The sequence below is a fragment of the Triturus cristatus genome, chromosome 2_1, assembly GCF_964204655.1.
Source record: "Triturus cristatus chromosome 2_1, aTriCri1.1, whole genome shotgun sequence".
Lineage (NCBI taxonomy): Eukaryota > Metazoa > Chordata > Amphibia > Caudata > Salamandridae > Triturus > Triturus cristatus.
Window position 1 is genome coordinate 118,737,639 of NC_140581.1, and position 25,366 is coordinate 118,763,004.

At 45.0% G+C, this 25,366-nt stretch overlaps 1 protein-coding gene across 3 annotated transcripts in view; it reads left to right on the plus strand.

The window, feature by feature from the left end:
- The window catches only part of LOC146863856 (BOS complex subunit NCLN-like), a 239,404-nt gene that overhangs the window by 80,813 nt on the left and 133,225 nt on the right, over positions 1–25,366 (plus strand). For all 3 annotated transcript variants that reach the window (XM_085628490.1, XM_085628507.1, XM_085628499.1), the window contains exons 3-4: positions 21,949–22,093; positions 23,264–23,358. In XM_085628490.1, the coding sequence (XP_085484616.1) occupies positions 21,949–22,093; positions 23,264–23,358 (240 nt within the window). The remainder of the gene's footprint in view (positions 1–21,948; positions 22,094–23,263; positions 23,359–25,366) is intronic.

Consider the following 25,366-nt stretch of genomic DNA (forward strand, 5'->3'; position numbering starts at 1 on the left):
TGTAAAAATGTTTTCCTGACCTTGCACACCCCATGAGAACCTTGCTAATAAAAGGTATGCATTTTGATTGTAATGATGCACATGTGAAATCCTACAAAAGAATAAAAAATGCCATTGTCAATGCTACCAGCATAGAGAACTCTAATACCAAAAGGAAAACTATACTAACAACTGATGTAAGCAACAAAGGCCTTGGTGCCACTCTGTCCCAAATTTGCGATGGCTCAGAGAGAATAATTGGTTTTGCATCAAGGACACTTAGAGAAAGTGAATTGAATTTCTTCCTCTGTTGAAAAAGAAACTGTAGCATGTTTTTGGGCGATCAGCCATTTAAAGTTTTACTTTTGGGCATTACTTTTCGATTAAAGATCAGGGGCCTCATGTAGGAAGCCAAATACCGGTCGGTAACGGCCGATTTTCGGTAATTATACCGTTACCGACCGGTATTTAGGCTTTTGGTATGTAGGGGGACAATTTCTGTATTCGGAATTTACCGAATCGGTAATAATTACCGATTCGGTAATTTTACCGATTCGGTAAATTCCGAATACAGAATTGAGATGTAGGGGGAGTGTGTGGGTGATGTTTGGAGTCGGTATTTACCACCAACTAATAGTTGGTGGTAAATAAAGTATGGATGGTGAAATGCATTTCATAGCGCCTACAAGTGTGCAATGTGGCAGACATACATGCCCTTCGGGCATGTATGTGTGCCACATGTGCACACATGGCCATTTCAGGGGTGCAACAGGGTGTCAATGTGACACCCTGCCACCCTTGCATGTGTTCCCCCCATTACCGAATCGGTATTTACCGATTCGGTAATGAGGCATACCTTCCCATCAATGGGAAGGTATGCCTCATTACCGAATCGGTAAATACCGATTCGGTAATTACCGAATTATTCCGATTCGGTAATATTTACCGACCAATTACCTACATATCATTTACCACTTCATAAATACCGAATCGGTAAAATTCGGTATTTATGAAGTGGTAAATGTGTCCCTACCTACATATGGCCCCAGATCACAAACCTTTGGTCTCGGTGTTTTCCACAAAAGACTTAGAAGAAAACTACGCCCAGGAGTGCAAAATGGATTTTTGGTTTGCAAGGATACTATTTTAAAATGGTGTATGTTCCTCTAGGCAACATGCTGCATCATGTACTGTATTGATTGGGTGATTTGACCGCTGCCTGCAAACTGCTTTTATCTTTTGTTTCCCTGTATGTTTGGCAGGTGTTGATTATTTTAGTGGTAAGAGATATGGCTCTACATATTGTCCACTTATTCGTTCATGCCAATGTGGGGCTTCGGCCGGATTCATTGAAAAAAGACCAAATAAAATTTATTTAAAAAAAAAAAAAAAATGGTGTATGTTCAAGGCGAAAGGAATAGGGCAACTGACTTTTTGTCGAGAATGCCAATACACATGAAAACAATGTTTACAATGACCCTGAGCTTCCCATCCTGACTGTATCAGTGTCTGCTCTAATGAAATATGAATGGGAAGCTGCCATGTCAAAAGATGAAGTTTTGGCTTCTGTGAAGGAGAAAATTGTTAAGAGATGGGCAAAAAATGTAGCGAGTTGCCAAAGGAAGTGCAGCCATATTGGAATGTAAGGTATGAACTTTCAATAAGTGATGATTTAATTTTTTAAGTAGGAAAGTTGGTGCCATCTACAGAGTTAAGAGATCACATTGTTAATATAGCTCATGAGGGCCACCAAGGAAGGAGCCTAGCAAAAAACAGAGTCAGAGCTGAGTACTGGTTTCCCTATATGGACTTTCTGGTAGAAGAAAAGGTAAGGGATTGGTACGCATGTAGCATGAGCAACAAATCCAAACAAATACATAAGGTTCCCCTTATACCGGTCAGTGAGCCTCTAGGTCCAAGGAACAAACTAGGTCCGGACGTCATTGGTTCCATTTCCTCCATGGGGTTCCACAATAGGTACATTTTAAGTCTCATAGATTACCACTCACATTGGATTTCCATACGATTTGTCAATAACATTAACACTAGAATATTGATAGACCTTCTGTCCTTTGCCACAGAAGGAATCCCAAGCACCTTCATCACTGATATTGAGGTTCAGTTTTTCTCTGATTAATTGAGAAATGTAATTTCAGGATTATCCATTCAGCTTGTGAAACCCCATTGTACTGCCCCAAGATAAATGGTTTAGAGGAGAGGGCAAACAGAAGTTTAAAAGACTCCATCAAGTTAGACTTGGCCGTGGGTAGACCCATTATCCAAACAGTCAATGATTCAATGAATCAATCAAGGTTTTGTAGAGCCCACTACTCACCCTTGATGGTCTGAAGGTGATGGGGAGGGGGTCTGTTGGGGTCATTCAAAGAGCCAGGTCTTGAGGTCCTTTCTGAATTGGTGTAGTGTCGGGCTCAGTCGGAGGTGAAGGGGGAGTTTGTTCCAGGTCTTGGCTGCGAGGAAGGAAAAGGATCTTCCACCTGCTCTGGTCTTGTTGAAGCGAGGGATGGTGGATAGGGCGAGGTAGGCTGAGTGGAGGTTTCTCCTGGGGGCTTGGAAGGAGATCCAGTCATTGAGGTATTGGTGTCCGGTGTTGTGGAGGGCTTTGTAGGCGTGTGTGAGCAGTTTGAAGGTTATTCTTCTTTCGACGGGAAGCCAGTGTAGATTGCAGAAGTGTTGGGTGATGTGGTCATGTAGTGGGATGTCGAGGATAAGTCTGGCTGTGGCGTTCTGGACGGTCTGGAGTTGTTTGAGGATTTTTTTTGTCAATGAAATACTTTGGTCCTATCACACCACTCCCAATAGCGTTACAGGGATCTCTCCTTTTGATCTGCTCAGGGGAAGGAATCCAAGCTCCAAATTACCTTCCAAGTGGCTGTTTGGAGTTAGAATGATGGTGAAGGATCGGAAGTGTATTAAGAATAAGATCATGTCATCAAGTTAAATACAAACAATGGTATGATAATAAATGGGGTGTGAAACAACAAGATTGGAAAGCAGGGAATGGGTTCTAGTAAAAAAAAATGACCAACAGTTAATAATTTTGATAAACCTACAAGATTTAAGGAGGTAAAATTCACTGTGGTGATTGTAGAGGATGGATGCATGTGGAGCATGGGCAGATTAGTTCCTTGTCCCACATGGCTCATACCTCTAGGGTCAAATATTCCCGTTGAGGAAAGTCATGTTCTATGGCACAGTGAACGATACAAAAATCGTTTTCCTCCCATTTGGCAGAAAGACTATACAACGTATAAGCTTCTTTTTCCGCATTGATTGCCCAAGTACTATACATTCCTGAAAGGCAACATTAAGTATTAGCCTAAAAAAATTATTTGGATTGTATAAGTACATTTATTCTTCATGTGAACATCTTACTTCAATGTATTTCAGTTATATTTATGCCTGCGTCAGTAAGGAAGATGTGTTGTAATTTTTCCCATTTAAATAACCTGTAGCCCTCTTCCTCCCATGTAGTCTGTGCCAGCCTCACCCACCCCATGCCCCGCCATCCTTGCCCTACGTGGGAGGCTCCTTTAGAAGAGAGGGAGTTCAAGATAGAATGGTGGTGCGCGACCAGAGCGAGGGGAGAGAACACGAGTGATAGAGGCGAGCTGGAGATTTACAAACTGGACTTAATAAATGCATTGGTCTTACCTTCGTGACCCGTCTCTTTTTCGTTATAATACTGCCCCCATCATTTCATCCTAGACAGCAAGACAAGGCCCTGAACCAGATTTATAGGACAAGTCACAGGCGAGGGCCTATAACAAGGAAGAGAACCTTCTACAGTCAGTGTGGAAAAGGCATACGGGCTGTAATGCTATTAGAACATTCCATCCACTGGGGGGGTAGTGTGTTCTTATTTCAAAAAGGAAGAAAGATAAAGACAAACATTGGAATGCTGGAGCAGCATGTATGTACCAGCCTCCATTGGTCTTGAGCCGTTTCATTTTCTACAGTGGAGTTCCCAGCATTTTACTGTTTAACTACTGAATTAGTGCCTGAAATGCAGTGGTCCTGGTACACCAGCAATCGGTCAGAAGGATCCATTATGCTGTCAGAACAGACGCCATTTCCCCCTTCACTGACCCTTCTTTATGGCATTTCAGAGGAACACATCTCACCCCCATGCAATGTAACAAAGCATTTCAGAGAATGTTGAGTAACTTTCTATAAAGAGTGCCCTTCACGGACCTGAAAGTACTGTCTTGTCCTGAATCTCCTCCCTCTCCTCGGTGGTTGGACCCACTTTTGTACAGTGAAGGAAATGCAGCCAAATCAATGAACGGGGTGCATGCTAGTAAGATAGAAATGAAAAAAACACATGTTTCCTGGCTACAGTGACTCCCCACAGTTGACCAATAAGAATCTATGAAACGAGGAGCGATTGAAGGTATAGAATAATGGCAGCAGCCACGCTCAGTCCACTGACCCATTGTGCTACCAGCTCAGCTGGGTCTTGACACCTGGATCTGTCTGCCTCTAACCCCAGATGATCACATCACTCTGCTTTTCTCTCTCCTTCACAAGATCCTGGAAGATTACGCTCATGTTCTTCAGTCTTCCCTCCTAGCTGAGGCACAGTCTCCTCACCACTCTTATCAGTGCAGGTGGGCCAACGTTACCAGACCACATCAACCGATTGATAAACTTTAGTCATACCTTTTTCTGGAAAGAGTGCCTTTAGGAAATGTTTCAGACTGTTCCGTGTAAATTTCCCATCATACATCTGCACAGGAAATTATATCACTGCATGTCCTATCATCCATCTGCACAGGAAGTGACTGGTTTCCCTCTAAAATCATCTTTAAAAGAAGAAGCCAAGCAAGAGGACATCATTTCTCATCATCCAACTGCATTGGAAGTGACATCACTGCATTTCCCATCATCCATTTGCCCAAGAAGAAACATCACTTGTTTCCCACCAAAACTGTCTTTAAAAGAAGAAGACAAACAAGGGGACTTAATTTCCCATCATCCATCTGCACACCGCCCACCGCGTTCCCCTCTCCTCCTAGGATCTACTTAATGGCAGTCGAAGAGCAGATGCCCTGATGGAATGTTGAAGCCACACCAAAGGCAAGGCCACTTGCACCTGTCTGGTCCTAGACCACGGCCCAGCGTCAAGAACCTTGATCCTCCCCCTACCCACCTCTGCTGTGCCATGCTCCTCCGCACTCCAGCTTCTGCTTGCCTCACTGCTCTACGCAACACGGAGCGAGCATTCACATGCACCTCCTGCAAGTTCTCATGAACTCTCCCACACCTTATACTCCCACACAAACAGCACCAAGCACCCCATTTGCTCACACTCACACAAACCAGTCACCCACTCACATTCACACAGGACGATCACCACCCACGCAGTACAAAATATTGGCATGCATGCTCCTCAACACATGCCACATAGATATGGGATCTACTGTAGGACCACACTCTGGACCTGCTCTTCCTCATGGAAAGATATCTAAACCCAAACTCTGCACCAGAAATTGCGGCAGCCATTACTACTGGCTGCAAGTTCACCAGGCAATACAGTTAGCATATGCCCAGGGGCGAAGTCATCATCTTATTCAACGACACCATCAGCCACACCACCTACACAGACATCTCTACCAGCTACATGCACCACCTCACATTCAAGTTATGCATCACAGGTAACTTCTCCCTGGGCGGAACCCTCGTAAACAGACCACCAAGACTGTGCACCAATTGCGTCAGCAACATCACAGACTTTGTTGCACCCCTCATCCATCAACACCAGCACCTTTATCCTCCTCAGAGACCTTAACTTTCAACTAGAATACTGCACCGACCTAAACTGTATGGCCCTTCTAGAAAATCTGGGAGTCATTGGCCTCACACAGCACATTATCTAACCCACACGCCACTGGATAGCTATTGGGCCCGATTTCTTTCAATCAGAAAAATCACAGTCGACAAGCCAACAACTAATACCTGGACAGACCACACCCTCCTCAGTTACAGTATACATATCCGACACCACCTTAGATACCCATCCTGCAACAACACAGAACTAACATCACCAGAACTACCCGCCTCAGCTGGAAAAGCATCACGAAAAAGAAATGGGCTTCCACCATCTCCATGTACTCTCCCAAACACAACAGCAACTTTCCGAAAGCAATCAAGAACCTCAACAGCTGGATCGCTACATTCACTGACACTCTGGTTCCCCTCAAGCACAACCCAACTGCAAGAGTCAGACCACAGGCCAGCTTGTACACAGAGCAACTCAGGCTGATGAAACACCAGTGCATGCAACTGGAGCACAAATGGAGAATAAGTATAGACACCACGGTTAAAGGCATCTTCAAATCAGCCTTAAGCCACAACCACCAGTAGATAGAGAACAATGAGTGCACAGTCCTTGCATACTGCATCCACACCGGCACAAAGGAGCGAGCATCATAATCAAAGATTTCACTGCACCTCTTGCTGCCTTCAGCAACATTACTCCCTTGCAAGACTGTCGCAACAAGCTGATGAACAGGCACTAACAATGGCGGACTGTAGGCACTGCACTTCGCTGTACAGTGTCTTCCTTATCCTAATAGTTTGGACACAACAATTCCTGCACCTGCCGTTGTTAGGTGCAACTGTAGACGCAGAACAGAGATAAGAGATGTTTGGAATGTTGCATCAATGACGTTTTGCTAGTCCAATTTTATAAAGATAATGAGTCCCGCAATATCTTCATTTTTGTCATCAGCTTTATTGAGTCAGATCAAGTTAAATAGCATCATCCAGCCAACGTGTTTCGTTCAGATTGTTGTTTGAACTTCATCAGGGCTATTTAGAATAAACTAAGAGTAGGATATCACATGGAGTCATAAGCCTCTTAAAATAAAGGGCCAGGCACCTGTGTAGTAGTCTAGTACCTCAAACGAATCAATAAAACACATGGGTATTGAGATTTGATGGCCCCATAGTAGGTCCACAGGTATGATAGCCCGTGAAAAACCCCCAAAAGCACGGCTGCTCCATATCATGGCATACGAGTCAGAAAGCAAAACATCACTGTTGCAACAAGCTCTCTGAATTATTTTGCAATAAATTCACCTACATATATGGCAACTTTGACCCTCAACCAGACCCTGCCAATGTTACAGCTCAACTTTCCATCATGGCCGAAGAATGAACACTGACCTCATGACCTGCTGTCACCATCATCAAAACCGCTGTTACCTAGAAGACCATCCACTCGGGGGCTGCATCTGTCCTTTTGCTCAACAAAACACTTGCACCCATCCTTAATGCTTTCATCAACTCCACAACATTCCCAGACATTTTGAAACACGTCACCATCACTTCCCTGCTCAAGACACCATACACTGACCCAGCCAGGCTCTCCAGTCACTAACTGGATGAAAGCCAACTGTCTCAAGCTCAACAGTGACAAGACAGAAGTACTGATTTTCGGCAAGAACATCTCTCCATGGAACTTTAACTGTTGGTCAGACTCACACCCCCGCCCAGCACCCACACCAAAAACCTCAGATTCTTCATTGCTGCAAACTGGACATGACCACACAAGTCATGCCATCAAGGCAACCTATTTTCACATCCTGAAGATGCAGAGGAAGATCTTTAAATTGCTTCCAAGAAACACCAGAAGAATCGTCACTCGTGTCAGTGACCAGAATGTTGGACCAAGGGAATACTCTCTACACCGGGATCACCAAGCAACTGACCAGAGGACTGCAAACCATCATGAACTTGCTAGCCAAACTCATCCTGAACCTCCCACAGAGAATTTACATCACGCTATGCCTCAAAGAGCTCAAGTGGCTCCAGATAGACAAATGTGCTCATTTCAATCTCCTTACACATACATTCAAGGCACTATACCACTTAGGTGCCACCTACCTGAACAGTCACACCTCCTTCCACCAATTACCCAGACACCTCCCCTCCTTAGGACTCCAGCTCACACACATCCCATGCATACACAGAACCAGATCAGGAGAATGGGGATTCTCGTACATCGCTCCTAAAGTGTGGAATGGCCTCCCACTCAACATCAGAGCCTCCTCCTTTCTTGAATTCTGCAAGAAGCTGAAGATCTACTAACCTACCCTGGGAACGGATAGCCATAAACACCTGCTGAGCACCAGGATACCCTCGCGGGTGATAGTGCACTTTACAAATACACATAACATCCACCCATAGCTTATTCCTGCACCAGCACTATACACTGATGTGTCTGGTCCAAGTCCCATTTTCCTCTCTGCCTCCCTTATGTTTTGTCTTTATGGCAGGTCATTCCAACCTGGGAGCCTCATGATCAAATCCATTTAGCCCTTCATTTAGTCGACACAAAAAGGCAAGGATAGCAGAACCGAATATAAATTCCATCCACTGCTTTTGCTAACCATAGACTCAGAGAATTTGCATTCTATTAAAAAGGTTTTTTTTAGTTATAAAAAAGAGACTTCAGATGATGCCCACTAGACATGATCTCAACTTCAGTAGGATAAAGCTGTTATACTCTAGCGGCTGTCTAATGTCCCATCACAAAACCTTCACTCCTTTCTGTGCACAGAGAGCTGTAAAAAACACCAGTTCCCACCAGCAGTTTCCAAGTTACTGTACAACAGTTTTAGAGTCCCTGAGGTATCCTTGTCACTACAAAACTGCCAGTTCAGTTTCTGGCCGTGTAGGGCATAGGTGAACAGCTGTCTCCTCCCCCGTGGATAAAGCAGCCAGGTGTCTCAAGCTATTGCAAGAAAATCTGTGGCCAGTCATAGAGATGGGCTACCACTATCCTGAACCTGTCACTTTGTAGTGTACTCTCCAGCATGTCTTTATCAGCTAAGCATCCCTGCTGCTCAAGCATGCCTAAAGAGAGGATGCAGTTATGCACAGTCTTGGAAAGGGAGTGGTGAGTAGTCATTACTGCAGCCCAGTTCATGGAGCAGAATAACAGCGCTGCACTAACACTGGGCTTCCCATAGGGGCAGGCCTGGTGGAAGTCTTCACAATTACACCAGGAGGCCTAGGGCAAGGACATTCCCCTACAACATCTGTCGACATCCAACAGTTGTAAAACTATCCAAATCACTGAGTTCCATTGAAGCAGTCCTTGTCAGAGTACATAGAGTCTCTAGAGGACACAGACACATCCTTTATACTGCATCAAGCCTCTAGGGCTGTGCAACAGGTGCAGCCACACCTGGCACTGACCTCGTGGGGGGAGGGGACTTGTGTTTAGAAATGACATGGGTTTAAAAAGCCCTGCTAGCTTTTCAGATGCAGAAGACTAACTGTAAGGTGTATGTGAATATCAACAAACTAAGGAGTTTGCTGTCAGTGAACAACCTTTCCTGGAAGGACCTCCTTGCAACACTCACAGACCAGTCCCCACCCCCCTCATTCAAGAGTGAGGAAGCCACCATACTGATGATTTCCTGTTTATGCAAATACCATCTACAAGGGTAAAACCCTGAGCTATATGTTCAAGATCAAAATGGGAACGGCACCACAGTATCTTAACTCTCTTGTCCGTCCCTATGCCCCCACTGGCCATCTACGATCTACCACTCTTGGATATTTCACAGTACCTAGGTTCAAACTATCCAGGATGGAGGGAAGATCTTTCACTTACCTAGGTCCATCACTGTGGAACACCCTTCCTCTTGCCATACGCAAAGTGATTGTTTACACACGATTCCGCAGATCACTCAAGACCTGGTTATTTAACCAGTAACTCCTTCTATTAGCTACACCTAGTCCGCTTGGCGCCGGGAAACCCTTTTTGAGTAGCTGTTGCGCCCTATAAATTAAAATAATAAATAAAATAAATAAGCGTAGAACAAATCGTGTTTCTTTTAGAATGGGGGACCCGCCCCCACAAGCTGCTCAAGGTGCTGTATTTGAATTTGGGTGCATCGAAATGTATTTATCTTTGTCATTAAATCTTAATACTTTTGAGTGTCCCTTAAAAGCATGTTAAGCAATCTCTAGACAATTGGCTGTAAATGTTGTCTCTAGGAAAAGATAACGGCCAGTATATCGCGTAGGCTCCCCGCTGGAACAAAACCTGGAACTCCACAGTGGAGTTCCTAAGCTCTGAATTCCACGAACGTACATGCCCTATATATTTACGAGTGCTCGGACTTACCAGAGACCCCCCACATGACTCAAAGACAGCCTCGCAGCAGGAACACAAGCACATGATGATTCCCACTAAAGGACGCGAGATCGGAGCCAATGATGGACCCCGTACTCCCCCTATTCTCTTCTCCTCTCTTCAACTCAATTTCCCCTCACTACTTTGCTATTCTATGACATTTGCCCACCGGCCGGAAGGTTGTAGGTGGTGCTTTTTGTTCTGAAAATTCTATAAAAAGATGTAAACCATAAATGTTGTCTCTATTTCTTAGTGAGCTGTGGAAATATTGAAACCAAATCAAATACATTAAAGTATAATTAGTTTCCCCAGAGTTGTTGGGCTGGAAACTGAAGAACATTACTTTTACATGTTCTGCATTTGCACAATAGCACACGTGCAGTGCGTGGTTACGCTGCAGAGCTGCGTGTAAGTACAGGCGCGTGAGCGTTCTGCAAGCATGCGATTGATTGACACTTGGAGTGGCACCAAGTACTTTCCACTACACCAACAGATCACTCGTTATTGTAAACACACCTACCAGGGAGACAAGAAGACTGAAAGCATAGAGTCAAGAGAGTCAAACACATCCAGCGCCATCACTTACGAGGGCAACAGTAAATTGCGACACCCCTGAAAATCATTTTTTCCATGGATATCACAATTATGGGGAGGTCAGGAATACGTACCTGCCAAAAAAGACCCAGTAAATAATGAAAGTTGTAGATTTTGCTGTAGTAGGCACCAGGGGCTGTATTACACAAATTGCCCGGGGGGCTCAACAGGCGTGTGCACCCGCTTCCTGCACATCCAGGGCACTTTGGTATTACAGAAGGGACCGCAAACGCTTATGCAGCCCCTTCTTTAATACTGATAGCGCTACTGAGAGGGCGTTACCTCCTTTGCGTGGCTCGATGCAATGAGGGAATCCCCTTGCCTTTGTGCCTGCGCAGTATTATGGACTTGAGCGCAAAGGCAAAGAAGCCATTAGGAGCAGACAGCGCGTCACACTCTCAGTGCGCCCCCAGAGTGCAGCCCTCTAGAGGGGGCAAAAGTGATCCCCAAGGACCCCCCTCAGGCATCACCCTGCAAGCAGGTACAGTCACGCACTGACCCCCTGATTAAAGCAGCCTTCCGTATTTTGCCCTCAAGGCAGCCCTGAGTGTGCGGCTGCCCTAAGGAAAACGCATTCATTGTCATCCTGCCATCATGTTTGCGCCCGGCGCGCCTGTTTCTCGGTGCACTGTGGCACACACATGAACAGTGCGCCCGATACTTAACACAGGCCCAGATCTGCATGTTATTCCTTCTTTTCATGGTGAAACGAGCTCGTAATTGCCATTACTTATCACATCTAATAAATCCCGTACACCAATGCATTGTTTTTATCGGATGCGATGAATATCTATGCGATTACGTCAAACTCTCAAATTGAGGCCTAAGTACTTAGAATAATTTCCGTCCACTTTTTTCCCAGCAATGATTTTTACCCACGTTATTCACTGAATCGGATCTGCAGCAACAGATTTTGTGTTACCCAGAGTTAGTCCTTAGTAAACTCAATGAATTACAGGTGGCTATCTCTGAGGTGCCAGCTCAGGACAGGGGGCTGAGGATGGAGGAGCAGAGAAGCCTCTGTCCCAGATCCTGGGCAAGGAAGTAACACGTGACCATTGAATTGGGGCATCTTCTCCTGCCCAAGTGGCCCATCTCCAGCAGTTTCATGGCCAAACTCCACAGTGAAAAAGTTTAGTGCAGGACAGTGGACGGCCTGACAGCACACGTGTGCACCCAAGCCGTCCACTTCTATGCCAGCAGCACTTTACTATGCATTGAGAGGGCTTCAAGACACCGCATGAGGCTGCATCACCTTGTGGCACAAACTATCTCGAGACAAGGAGCCCACTTTTACAGGGTTAGTAGTGTCCTGCATGATTACACAATTTACTGACCAAGTCTGCCCTTTCAAAGTCAGGCAGCAAACGTCACCTCTTGTGAGAATAGGAGCGGCCAGGTTAAAGTCAGGCCTAACCCTTTAGATCCAGTATGGAAGCACCATTTTAAAGTCAGGCAAAGACACAGTGGAAGCCATGTAACTCGAACTTTAAAGCTCTAGGCCAAATAGTGTTTTGTCCCCCCATATACACACTGGGCTACAAGAGAGCAAATACTTACATAAACTGAGGCCCCAAAATCAAATAAAATGATGCTTTCTTATCAAAGTACTTAGTTGATCGCAAGGAAGAAAAACCTAATGAAGTCACTAAAATACCACTTAATAGGCACAGACACCTCTGATCACTGCATTTCATCTTTCCACCTGCCCACCTCCTGCTGTGCAACAAACAGTAAATTGCAAATTAGCCGCTATTGAGTCCGACACACGCACAATCTCATGGTAAGCAAACCCCTAATAAGACGCACTGCTTTTCTCAAACCACATCTTCATTTGCAGTACAGAAAATCAGATTCACGACCGTAAATAGGTTGGAAAGTTTGATGACTTGATTGAAGTCATGGATAAAGCAATGGAAATTATAAAATCCGTCAAGAATCATGGTGTAACAGAAGTAATCAAGATGTTCCCAAGGAAAAAGCAAAAGAGACGCCATCAAAGAAACTTGACCCTGTCACAAACGTTCACCAGAAAAGACACATGCTTAGCAAACCTGATCAACTGGCCCTGGTGGCCCTCTCAGACGACTCCTCGCAGGACGCCTCCAAATTCAGGAGTGGCATGGCGGCAGTCGCGGAGTGGATGAACACCAACTGCCTTCAGCTTAACGCCAATAAATCTGAGATGTTGCTGGTGAGAAGAGACAAGGGACTATGGAGTGAACATTGGTGGCCCATCACCCTTGGTAGTGTACCCACCCCTAAGGCGGTGGTAAAAAACCTAGGGGTATGGATGGACTCTACACTCAGCTTCCAGGATCACACCAAGAAAGTGGCCGGCACTTGTTTCGGCCTCCTTCGGGGACTTAGGCCCGTGCTGGGGTTTTTTGATCCACCCACCCGTCAGTTGATTGTTCAAGAGGCTATCTTATTAGATTGGATTATGCCAGCTCACTCCTTTTAGGGGCTAATCAGATAGAGGTAGTGCGCCTGCAGCAAATTCAAAATGCAGCAGCCAGAGCCTTGCTGGGGCTCCCGCGAAGCTGCTCTTCTGCCGGTGCCATCCGGCGGTTACACTGGTTGCCTATGGCCAAGCGGATCGAATTCAAGGCTCTCTGCTTGTCCTTTAAATTCTGAAGCTTGCGTCTCCCAGGCTTTTGGTCAACTTGCTGGTACCTTATGTTCCTATGCGCCAGCTGTGCTCTTTGGGGAAACACTTGGTTGTTGTCCCTCGAGTGAACCGTCTCTGTGCCAGGGGACGGTCCTTCCGTTGTTTGGCAGCCAAATTGTGGAACTCCCTGCCCTTTCAGATTCGCAGTCTGGATAGCCTGCTGGCCTTTCGAAAAGCCATTAAGACTTATCTTTTCGCCGTGGCCTAGTCTCTACTCTCTGTTCACTTCTTTCATCGCCGAGACGCCTAGTTCCTAGCCTCTATGTTACACTGCTTTCAGCGCCGGGACGCCTCTTCGCTGAGGCAGCTGTGCGCTATATAAGTCTAGTTAACATTAACATTAACTGAAAGAGGAATTTGTGCCCCTTGCTCAAAAGGGAAGAGATGCCAGCTCAGTAGGTCTGGGTGAAATCCAGACACAGTAAGAGGAAGGAGCTGATTCTCCCAACAGGGAGCAGGGTACGCAAGCAGAAATCTGTTGGAAATGGACAGTGCATACTTGGTGCCAGAAAAAAAGAAAGTGCATCAGTTGTGTGAGCACCACCATAATGCTCTCATACAGCTAAAGATTCACCAGCATCAACAATCATCAAGCACTTCTGACTATCTATGGTAAACCCAAGGCCAAGGCGCTGCCCAGAATCAAGCAATGGGGAATAGGAGCGAAAGAAAATAATTCCAGCATCTCCCAAAGGCCAGGCATCAACCATAACCATACTGACTGATTCACAATGGAATCTGGAAAATCAACTCCTTCACTGGGCAAAGAATACTCATAGTTCCTGGTCCATTGGTGGATACCACATTTTTGGCCTCAACCTAGTAAAACGTTCCTGATCACATTGAGGAAGACATTGAGGAATACAGAAGCCGTAGCTCAGCTGGGTACTGTGCTAAGTACACAGGATGTAACAAAGATAACTAACTCGATCACCGGTGTAAGTCGTGCCAGTCTGATGTTTGGCTGACCGGTGTGAAAAGAGTTTCCCTGGTGGACACTCATACTCGGAGACAGCAAGCTTTGGGCTAAAGAAACCGTAGAAAAGTGGACGATGAACTGTATGCCAATATTGGGACAATCACCAAGGAAGACAATGTAAGTGGAGGCAATTGGATGCTAGAGGTACAGCATCAGAGGAGAAAGTCTGACACCCCGGGTGAAATTAAGCTTCTAAAAGAAGAGGCAACAGGGTTACTGTCACCTGACCCGACCGATCTGTTGTAAGAAATGTTTCTATTTTCAAGCAAACTGCAACACTTTGACACTCAGAGGGTGAACAGAGCAGCCGAGCCTCCATTCGGGAGGATAAGAAGAGAATCAACACCACGCGGTCAAATCCACCACATGAACAGCTATAATTAAGCCATACCATTTGAAGACCATATGTCTTAGGGAGAGGATGTAGCCTTACGGCTAGAGCTGTTGACCTCGAAGCTGGGGAACCAGGTTCGAAACTTCGCAAAGACGCTCAACATCCTGTGATTCTTGGCAAATCACTTAATCTCCCCGTGCCTAACAAAAAAAAATGAATGTGTCCTGCTGTAACGAAAAAGGTGCTTATGTAAAGCGCTCTGATACCTGATTTCTCGGGTCTAGCTTGCGCTATATAAAACTCTAAAAAAAAAAAAAAAAAACACAAACAAAAAATCAACTATATTTCATTTCAAGGGGGAAGGGAGAGTGGGTGCTAGGCGTCTCTGCCTGTAGTAGAGATAGAACAGCACTTAAGCCTAGGCAAAGATGAATTCCTGGGAGTAGGAAGGAGTGGAGAAGGGAATATTTTCTGGGAGTCAAGCTAAAGGCTGAGTTGCAGGGGTGTAGGCTAGCTCCCCTGCTCAAGGAGGAGTAAGTATCAGAGGGAGGCATTGAAATAAACGTTTGATAGCCAAGTACATGTATGTGGGGGGTCTGTGCACCTGCATCTTTTGCTCGGTCTTCATTGAGTTATTTGACCACATCTGCTGCTTGGTTCTGTCACTTACGGCTATTGGACATCCCGCACACCAATCACAAGAAGGCCATCCACATTTCTATACAGCTATAGCGTCTAAGGAGGGCTCATCCTTAAATATAACCTGGACAGAAGCTCTTTCCTTAAAGCATCCATTTTGTTGCCTACATTGATACAGGCGGATGCAAACCTGCGTCTATGGATGAAACTGCTCGATGCGATACTTACTGCATCTCCCATCGCTGCTACTTACAAGGAACGTTCCTTTCAAGTCCATCCCCTTGAATGCCCAACCACATTCCATTAGAGCTTTCATTTCATGATTCAGTTGCCTAACTGATCAATGGGAAAGGGAGGCAAAGTGACAGGTAAATCATTGATTAGTAGATAAAACTGCAGTGAAGGAATGGGACCCAAAATACAAGGGAATAGATATATAAAAAAAAATAGCGTTTTATTAGGAAGCAGACATGTGTTACCTGCCTAGATGATCAATTAAAAGGCTTATTGAAAGGGGTGTTATTAGTGATTCAAAAAACGCCAAAACCAGTGCAATTAATACCAAATTATTCCAATGTGATGGTAACTGTTGGACTTGGCCCTTTTTGGCTAAAGTTCCCTAAACTTTTTGCTTTCCCCCTAGACTTTTTTTCTGACATGGTGTTGCCAACTTAGATGCTTTGGGCACTTTGCCACTGCTGATCAGTGTCAAAGTGCAAGTGTTCCCTGTATAAAGTGTAATGGTAATTGGTTGTCCATGATTAGTATGTTTGCCTTACTAGTAAAGTCCCTAGTAAAGTGCACTATGTGTGCCAGGGCTGGTAATGCAAATGCTACTACTGGGGCTGCAGCACTAATTGTGCCACCCACACAAGTAGCCTTAAAGAGAGAACTAAGGCCTGCCATTGCAGTGCCTGCGCGCAGTTTGTTAAACTGCCATGTTGTCCTGACAAGTGCACCCACTTGCCAGGCCTTACCCTTCCCTTTCTATGCACATCAGACACCCCTGTGGTAGGTCCAAGGTACCCCCTGGGCAGGGTGCAGTGCATGTGAAAGGTAGGACATGTACTAAGGTGTGTACCATGTCCTGACAGTGAAATAATCTCCATTTCGTTTTTCACTGTGGAAAGGCAATCTTGCCCATAGGATAGAATGGGGAGGCTGTGTAATATGTTGGAAGCTGTTCGGAACCGGAGCGCGAAGATTAAATCCGAGCCCGATGGCGGAAAAAAACAATCTGAGGATGGAGTCGAAGCCCATGCGCAATACGATCCAAGGGAGGAGTCACCGACCTCGTGACTTCCAAAGACTTTCCAAGAGGAAAAACAAACTGCAAACATCCGGGCCCAACACCAGATGGCGATCTATGCACAAGTGTGTAGATCTGCAGCTCTACATGCCAAGAACAGATGCATACTGGTAAGTAGCATATTCCTTTCCAGCCTATCTTCCCAAAAGCTTGGCCTGAACACAAAGACTTCAAATACATTTAGGGGTATAACTATGAGAGCTGAAACGCCTGAACGTTGGACTGGTCAAGACTGAAAAGGATTGAACCTACTTCGTGGTCAAGAGGAACCTCTGCCAAGGAAGAAACAGCTGAAGAGACTGAAGGAAAGGACTGACCCTTGCTGTGTGTTCTGGGGCTGGCCTGCAGTTTGCTGCTTTAACCAAGGAGAGGCTAAAGGGACTTTGCTGTGTGCTGTGTCCCCTTGCTTGAAAGGACTTTGCAGTGTGCTGTGTCTGGAAGTAACTTATCCACAAGGGCCCGAGGTGAGCTGGCTCCCTACTGCGGAAACTCAGAAACACAAAAGTTTCCAAGCAAGTCTCAGCGATGCTGTGTGCGTGTGCTTTTTGCAACCTCAGCCCTTTGTGAAGATTGTCCTGTGATCGTGTGCACCGGAGTCCAAGTGAGTCTCAGCGACACTGTGTGCGTGTGCTTTGTGCAGCCTGAGACCTTCATGAGGATTGCCCTGTTATCGTGCACCCGGAGTCCAAGTGAGTCTCAGCGATGCTTTGTGCGTGTACTTTGTGCAGCCTGAGATCTTCGTGAGGATTGCCCTGTTATCGTGCACCCGGAGTTCAAGTGAGTCTGAGCAACGTTGTGTGCGTGTACTTCGTGCAGCCTGAGACCTTCGTGAGGAGTGCCCTGTGATCGTGCACAACCGAAGCTCAAGTGAGTCTCAGCGACGCTGTTTGCGTGTGCCCTGTTGCAGCCTGAGATCTTCGTAGCACCAGCGGCCCGAACCGGCAGCCCCAGAGGAGCTAAGCCGCCGGCCCGAGCCCACCGTTGCCAGAGCGGGAACTCGAACCAACCCCATTGAGGGAGGGCCCGAGTTCCGCTGCTCCATTTCCACAAAGATTGCATCGGAGGCCCAAGTCACGGGAAGAGGAGAGGAGAGCGAGGTAGCACCCTTCCAGGTAACGTGTGTCGCCGCCTGGGGCAGGGTGCGGGCTCGGAAAGAGACGCTCTCGGCCTCTCCCATTCCTGCAGTGTGAGCCTCTGCTTCGGCTCGTATCGCAGCCCGTACTTGCCAAGGAGTGGCAGTACCGGGGCCGAAGGGCGGAGCTGCACTTTGGTTTACAGCATACCCATGTGGGGGCATCTGTTGACAGAAGCTGACCGCGAGTCAGTACGAGTGGCTGCGAGACCGCCTAAGGCATCGTGATCGGTGCTGGAGTGTATTACGCATTGCATTATTTCTGCATTTCGAACTACCTGATTGTCGTATTACGCATTGCATTATTTCTGCATTACAAACTACCTGGTTAGTGTATTACGCATTGCATTATTTCTGCATTACGAACTACCTGATTGTTGCATTACGCAATGCATTATTTCTGCATTACGAACTGCCTGATTGTTGCATTACGCATTGCATTATTTTGGCATTACGAACTGCTTGATTGTTGCATTACGCATTGCATTATTTTGGCATTACGAACTGCTTGATTGTTGCATAACGAACTGCACTATTTTTTCATTGCAAAGTGCCTGATTCTAGCATTACGAACTGCATTATCTTTACATTGCAAAGTGCCTGATTCTAACATTACGAACTGCATAGCATTGCATTAGGACTGCAGTGTATCATTTAGAATTACTCATTAATATCGCCAGAACTTAAAAGTGCTGGCTGGCCTAACAACCGGCCCGGAGGAATATTTCAAATACGCATTTGTGGGATTTATATCGTGTGGTCTCATCGTATATCTTTTTATATAAAGTTATACTCGTTTTTATGAAACTCGTGTGGAGTCCATTTGTGGTGTCATCATTGGGTTATTGAGAGCATGGTTGCAAATACTTTACACACTTGCCTTGAAGATAAGCCTGGCTGCTCGTGCCAAGCTACCAAGGGGGTGAGCGGGGGCTATTTGAGAAGGTGTCCTACCTTTCCCTGCCGTGGAAGCAAGGGTCCCTATTTGGCCTAAGGTACCTACCTCAGCCAACTAGCGACCCCCAGGTCTAACAGTAACCAAATAAAAAAGTAGAATGAAACTATTTAAAGAAAAATTATCAGGTGGAACTGTAGATGATATATATCTTTTTTTGGAAACAATTTAAGATTGTAGTGGGAGCCAGGGTAGGATGCCTAAATAGGAGTGAAGTAGCCTAAGTCCCTGGCTCTGGTCATCAGATGGCCTCTGGGGTTAACTAGGCATGGTTCTTGGTAAACAAGATAGAAGTGTCTTACACAACCAGGCACGAGAGGAGCAATCCTAGTGCTAAAGACTTAATCAGGAATGAAGTTCTTGAGCTTTTGTGTTGTCTGCATTGCTTGATACTACAAGGCTGCTACAACATACTGGAATTCATGATAAAATCAAAGGACTTAGCTAAAGTATCCACAGTGGGGCCATGTGATCTCTAGACTAATCCTATGGTATAGCCAAAAAATAAATATAAGAGTTCAATTTTACAGCAGGAGAAGGCAATTGGTCAGTCTGGCACAATGACACTTTCAGGACTCAGTACATTTTTATTGAACTGCAACAAAATGATGACAAACAAACAGACTTATGTAAAGTTGCAACCTGCCACCATCTTGACAGCGCATTGCTTTTGTCAACAACATGAAAGACATGACACAGCAGCAAGTTTAGTCCAAATTTTGTCTTTGAATTATTTTTGTGTAGAGTCTTTAAATTTGGCCAACCCCTGTATCTCATAGCTTTGTTTGAGGGATGATCTGAAATGCACTCAGAGTCAATGAAGAAGTAATAGTAATGATTGTTACAAAATATATCCAATAACATTTTTTTTTAAATAATATTCATTTGAGTCTCTTTTTAACAATTTTCAAGCCACAAAGTGCAGCCATTGAACCAACCACAAGGAGTCCCTGCACTCTAGTTGAAGAGCCTACAGCTCCAGCTCAAAGTGTTTAAAAAAACATATGGTAAATTCTCCTGGGTCACGGATTCAATGACCCTGGAGACTTACTGTGTTTTTTTAATGTTGCCGCGGAGCTGCTGCACTCTCTGCAGCTCTCCCCTTTTAGGGGCCCCACAAGAATCCAAATATATAGCTAAACAGCCCTCACATGGCATTATGTGGTGCTCCTTACTTGAAGCAGGGATTATTAATTGAGCTCCTTCTGCTGCTCACTTATTCTTTTTTTGATTTTTTTTCTTAATGGATATTCTGGTCCCACACTGTACACCCACACCTCACATTAACTTTGGGGAAACGCTGAAGCCCACAGGCCCCTGCGGCCCCTGTCGTCTCTCCAGCAAGCACCCATTCTAGGTGCCGGACATTATATTACATTGAGGACACACAATATGGCCATCTTTGGGGACAGCTTGGGAGCCCCAAGATCTCCGTGGCCCCTGCCGGCTGTTGTGTGGCTCAGGGACAGGGGACAATGCCCCCTCCCTATAAAAACACCAGCTCCAGGGGATGGAGTCCCCAGGGCCACCCTAAGGCAGGGGTGGGGGACCACATGCAATCCCCCCAAAAAAGCATAATTGAGCCCCCAGGGGCCTTACAGAGGCTCCAGGAGGGAGGCCGCACGTCACCTCCCCATAAAAAATTATTCTGCTCTAGGGGATGGATTCCCAGCGGCCTAAAAAAGGATCGGGGAGGGGGGCCCTGCTCGACAACTGGGGGCTTAATAATCTGAAGGATGGGAGCCTGCCTGTTTTTTTTAATGGCACCGCAGATCAGTAGGTCCTTTGGCAATGATCGCTTGAGAAGAGAAACAGCATCCCTGCTCCCTTGGTGATTGCTTTCACTTGTGTCTTGCCTGAAAGTTAAACTTCAATTAATCCAATCCCTAAGGGCCATTCCCACCTCTGATCAGTCCCAACTCATTGTGTCTCAGATGTGTATCTTTGGGAAAACCTTGTTTGAGATGTAGGTTTCCATATTTTTTTGCAGCTTTGAATTTTTGGCAATGATGCAACATAGATTACTGCTTCAGGTATGAGTTCACATTGCATATTGTGATCTCCAAAGCCTTGAGGCAACATGAATAATCATTGTCTTTTAGTACCATGCATTACCTGACCTGGCTCAACCATATTCTCACTTTTGGCCTAGTTCTTAGAAAACAGTCCCTACTCTAATATGTCAGCTGGGAATGTTAACATATACCCAGAAATGTATGCCCTACTGCTAACGGTGTACCTTATAGCGCTTCTCTCACAGGCTTCTCTTCTTAGGGCCCGATTACGATGCAGTAAGAAATGGCTCAGATCGTAATCTCCTGTTTGGAATAATTTCCAACTGTCCCATTTTGATGGAGTCGGTCAGAAACTATTCCAAACAGGAGTTCCGGATGGCCTACGACAGGCTTGGAGAGCCCGTCCGCCATTCAAAGGCCTTCAGCAATCCCTCAGCCGGCTCTTTTCAGCTGAGGGATTACAATGGCAGTTTCCCACTGCCTTTCTGTGCTGGCCTTTCTTACACAGAAAGGCATTGGGAAACTGTCTTTGGGTGCCCCCAGCAGGGCCCTCACGGGTGCAAGGCCACCGAATGGCGGGCTATGGGGCACCTATGGTGCCCCCCTGTTGATCCCTGCACCCGGGTGGCAGGCACCTTGAGGTATCTCCAAGGGGTGCAGGGATGAACTGCACCTCTGCTCTTTGCTATGAGAGCATGCATTCCATTCGGAAAGTATAGGATTGCACCATACAGGGTTCGCTCGCATCCTAATAGCTTGGCTAGAACCGAAGACAGGAGGTCGTTCGGTTCCATTACCAGGGCGATGTCAGACAGACTCCGGTCCGTCCAACATTGCAATCGGGCCCTTAGTTTTAAATCTCCTTCTGTAACATCCTTGCTTGAATAAACTCCATTGCTAAAAAAATGGGATCCCATGAGATGTATATGAATGGAAGATGCATTTATATTGAAGGAGAAAAATTGAGTTCTATGAAATATACCCAGCTAACTGATGGTCAAGGACCTATGTAAATGATGACCCATGTAAATGATGCACTATTGTGGCGATCATGAACAGTGTGGCCACACCTATGCAGGTCTGTAGATACTGACACTTCTTTGCTTCACCAGGCCTCTGTTGTTTGTTTAGGGCACTGCTCATGAAACCCCTGTGGTCTTTTGCTTCTAGCATTTCATGGAGGAGGAAATGGACCTGCTGGTGAATGAGACAATGCTTCCGATCTACTTTGCCATAGAAGACGCAGACCTTCTAACCGTGTATGAGGAAAGCAAAGCAGTCTCCAAGTCCCTGACGTCATCTTCTGCACTGGAAGGTGGGTCCAACACAACTCATGGGCAAACTGATAAATCAGTAGGAAATCTTTTCATAGTTGTTTTAATAATGCATGCAATCATGTTTCCATGTGAGCATCCACCTTGTAAGAAAAAAAACATTCTGTGAAAAGTAGAAATGCTATTGGTCATCCTTAAACTACATATATACTTTGAGGAATACATCTTCACTTGGTCACACCTGTCTCAATGAACATGAATTTGAGTTTGTTTTTAATCTTTTGGCATACTTTTTTGAATACTACCATTAAAACAGCACGGAAAATAATCTATCTGTATATGTGTCAATTTAATTGGATAGAATTAGCTTCACAATGTTAATATGTGTCGCATAATACAAATGCCATACATACCATTCCTTCTTCCTCTGTTATTGAATAGATCTGTTATCCCATACCTACAGCCCATTGATACAAAAGCCAAACTTTCCTATCTTACATTGATTGATGGAGGTGATTATTTACAGACACCCCTAAGATAAGAGGCAGACAAAGGCTCCAGACATCATTGGATAGGGGGTGCACCAAAAAGCAAAAGAGCTAGGGATCATAGCTAGGAAGCTGGAATTCCCCACAGCCACACACTGAAATCCTATTGATTAAAACATGCAGAAGACCAATAAAGTTCATCAATATCAGCTGTCTCAGCATAAGGTAAATGTCTTCATAGCAGCCCTTAGCTATATATTCCCAATAAGATCTGGAGTTTGGCACATTCAGGGTTTGTTTTCCTGAGTTCACATGTTTCTAAACCTAGGTTAGGGCTTTGAAGCCATCAATGCAGCCCACCTAGATAAAGTTTCAGCCGTCTTGACCTTAGCGAGTCTCGGTCAACCTTTCACTTAATCCTATTCATAGTTCACCATTTAACATTTTTTTTTACAATTTCACCTCTATCTTGTTTGACTGTGTTCTAGTTTACGTAATATGATCACCGTGACTTATGAAAATACATCTTGTGCTTTGCCAACCTCAATATATTTCTTTAATGACTTGAAGAATCCAAAGACAAAAGTCTGGTATTGGTCAGAGTTTTGGCATTTTTAACCATTTTAACCCAATCTTGAAGGTCGAAATCAGGTGGTGAAAGTTTACTTGGATCATTGATGGTCGAAGAGGGGCTTCCTCTCACGCTTTGCCTTTCTTCCTCAGTGATGTTCGGCATGATAATGGGAAGTGGATTCCAAATGGAGGCCGGCGAGACTCAGAGTAAACCCATCAGAGATTCAGTGATCGTCACATTGGAGGTACGGTACGGAGTTTACTTCATTCATCTAGTTGGTGATTTGTTTAGATGCTAGTGAAAGTGAGTTCTGATAACTAAGAGAATGCTTTCTGTGTGTATCACTGCACGGCCAGCAGAGACATAAAGGACGCAATCCCAATGACACCATTTGAAATAAAGTGCCCTGATTTGGAAATATTTGTATGCTTTCGGTGCTAAATAAAAAAAAAATATAAAAGCAGGGGACCAAAGTTTTTTGTAGGAGCCCGCTGTGGTGCTGCCGAATACTGGAGTTGACGTATATCTAGGCTGCCTATCTAGAATGCACTTCAGGCCTCGTTCTTCCACCACCCTCCATGTCCTGTCTCTTTATCACAGTCTTGCAGGTTCTTTTGTTTTTACCTCCAATTCTCCCTTTGCCACTGCTTTGCTTTCTATCTTTTCCTTTTCAACAAGTGTCATTCCCCAAAACTAAGTGCCAGTTTGCCCCACTTTTAACCACCAGAATAAGTTACATAGTTAGTCAGGGTGAATATTATATATAATAGACATAAATAACCACTGTTATGGAACATCTTACTGCTGGACCCGACAGTGGATGCCAACTTTCGATATCTTACTTGAGCTGCCTCTTATTTTTAATATCATCAATCCCGTTGTCCTGTTTTAAAGACCATAGACAGTGGACATGGCCCTCTGGGACTCGCTGGGTTGATTTGTGTTGGCTAATGACATCACTAGAGTTTGTATGGATTTAGTTGAAACACAGAACTTCATCTTTGTTATGCAGGGTTGGTCCTGATTTTCACACTGTCTCCAATTTCTAACAACAATCTTCAAATTCTTGAATTTTCCACTAAAAGCCTGAAGGGTGGTCTTGCATAGCTATGCTGATGGCGCACAGTTGTATTTCTGACCACTCTCGAAGTTATGCTTAGGATGCAGAGAACCTGTCTAGGCACTGGATTACGCTAAATTGCACCCCTATCTTTCTCCTCGCAATTAGCGCCCAGGATCTTTTATTTACCTACTAAACAGTGGTGGAGGGGAAAAACATTTCATAACACGATGACAATACCATACCTGAAAGTACCACAGACTCCGACTTTAGGTTTGTCAATTTATTATAAGGCCAAGAATAATAAGATGTACACACATCGTAAGACCATCATATACAGGTACAGAAAAATCTATACAGAACCGATCCTACAAATATAAGTGATTCGGCACAAAAGAAATAAAATGGTGAACTCCAAAAGCAGGATACAGCTTAAAATAGAAACGGAGTCCAACTCACTCTTCATGAGACAATAAATCAAATCTGTCCCTACCCTATGCTAAAAGGATTCCCATCTAATGCCTTTCTATCAGATCCCAAAGGTGTCAGCACGTGTTGACTTCCTGAGAAGTACTTGCGTCAAATGGGTTAGGATGCTTAAGGCTAGGAGCGAGTTCTAAGATGCTCCTTTCTCTCCGAAAGCTAGCAAAAGTCTGGGGTCTCTGTCCCTGAGCATCATATAATAAAGAATTCGATTCTCAGTTACATCCTGGTAAAGTTTTCCATTGCAACTTTTTCTAAATGGGGAAGTCCACGCCTTTAATTAAGAAGGCTTTGTGCGGTGCAGTGGCCTTGGTTCTCAGGACAGTCAGACACGAAAGATATCCTCCCTTCTCGCTTCCAACTGTCTTCAAAGCATTCCTTGTATCTTCTCCCATCTGAAAATAACGAGTTGGCATTCCAATACCTGCAGTAGGATGAGAACACTGCTATTTCTTGAAAACAACATGCTTTCATTATTTAATTCTCGAGAGAGCAAGGAGGTGCAAAAACAAATACAGTCTTGGGCCTAGAAAGTCAGGCAATTTAACAACGTAGTGTTACCTTATATGATTATAAACCGTCCTGCTTCTGTATATGCAGGCATGACGATACATACATGATCATATTATAACATTGCACCACAATGAATATATGCATAAATCTACTGAGTACATTTTCGATGATTACAAACTCTGCACACAATACTGAA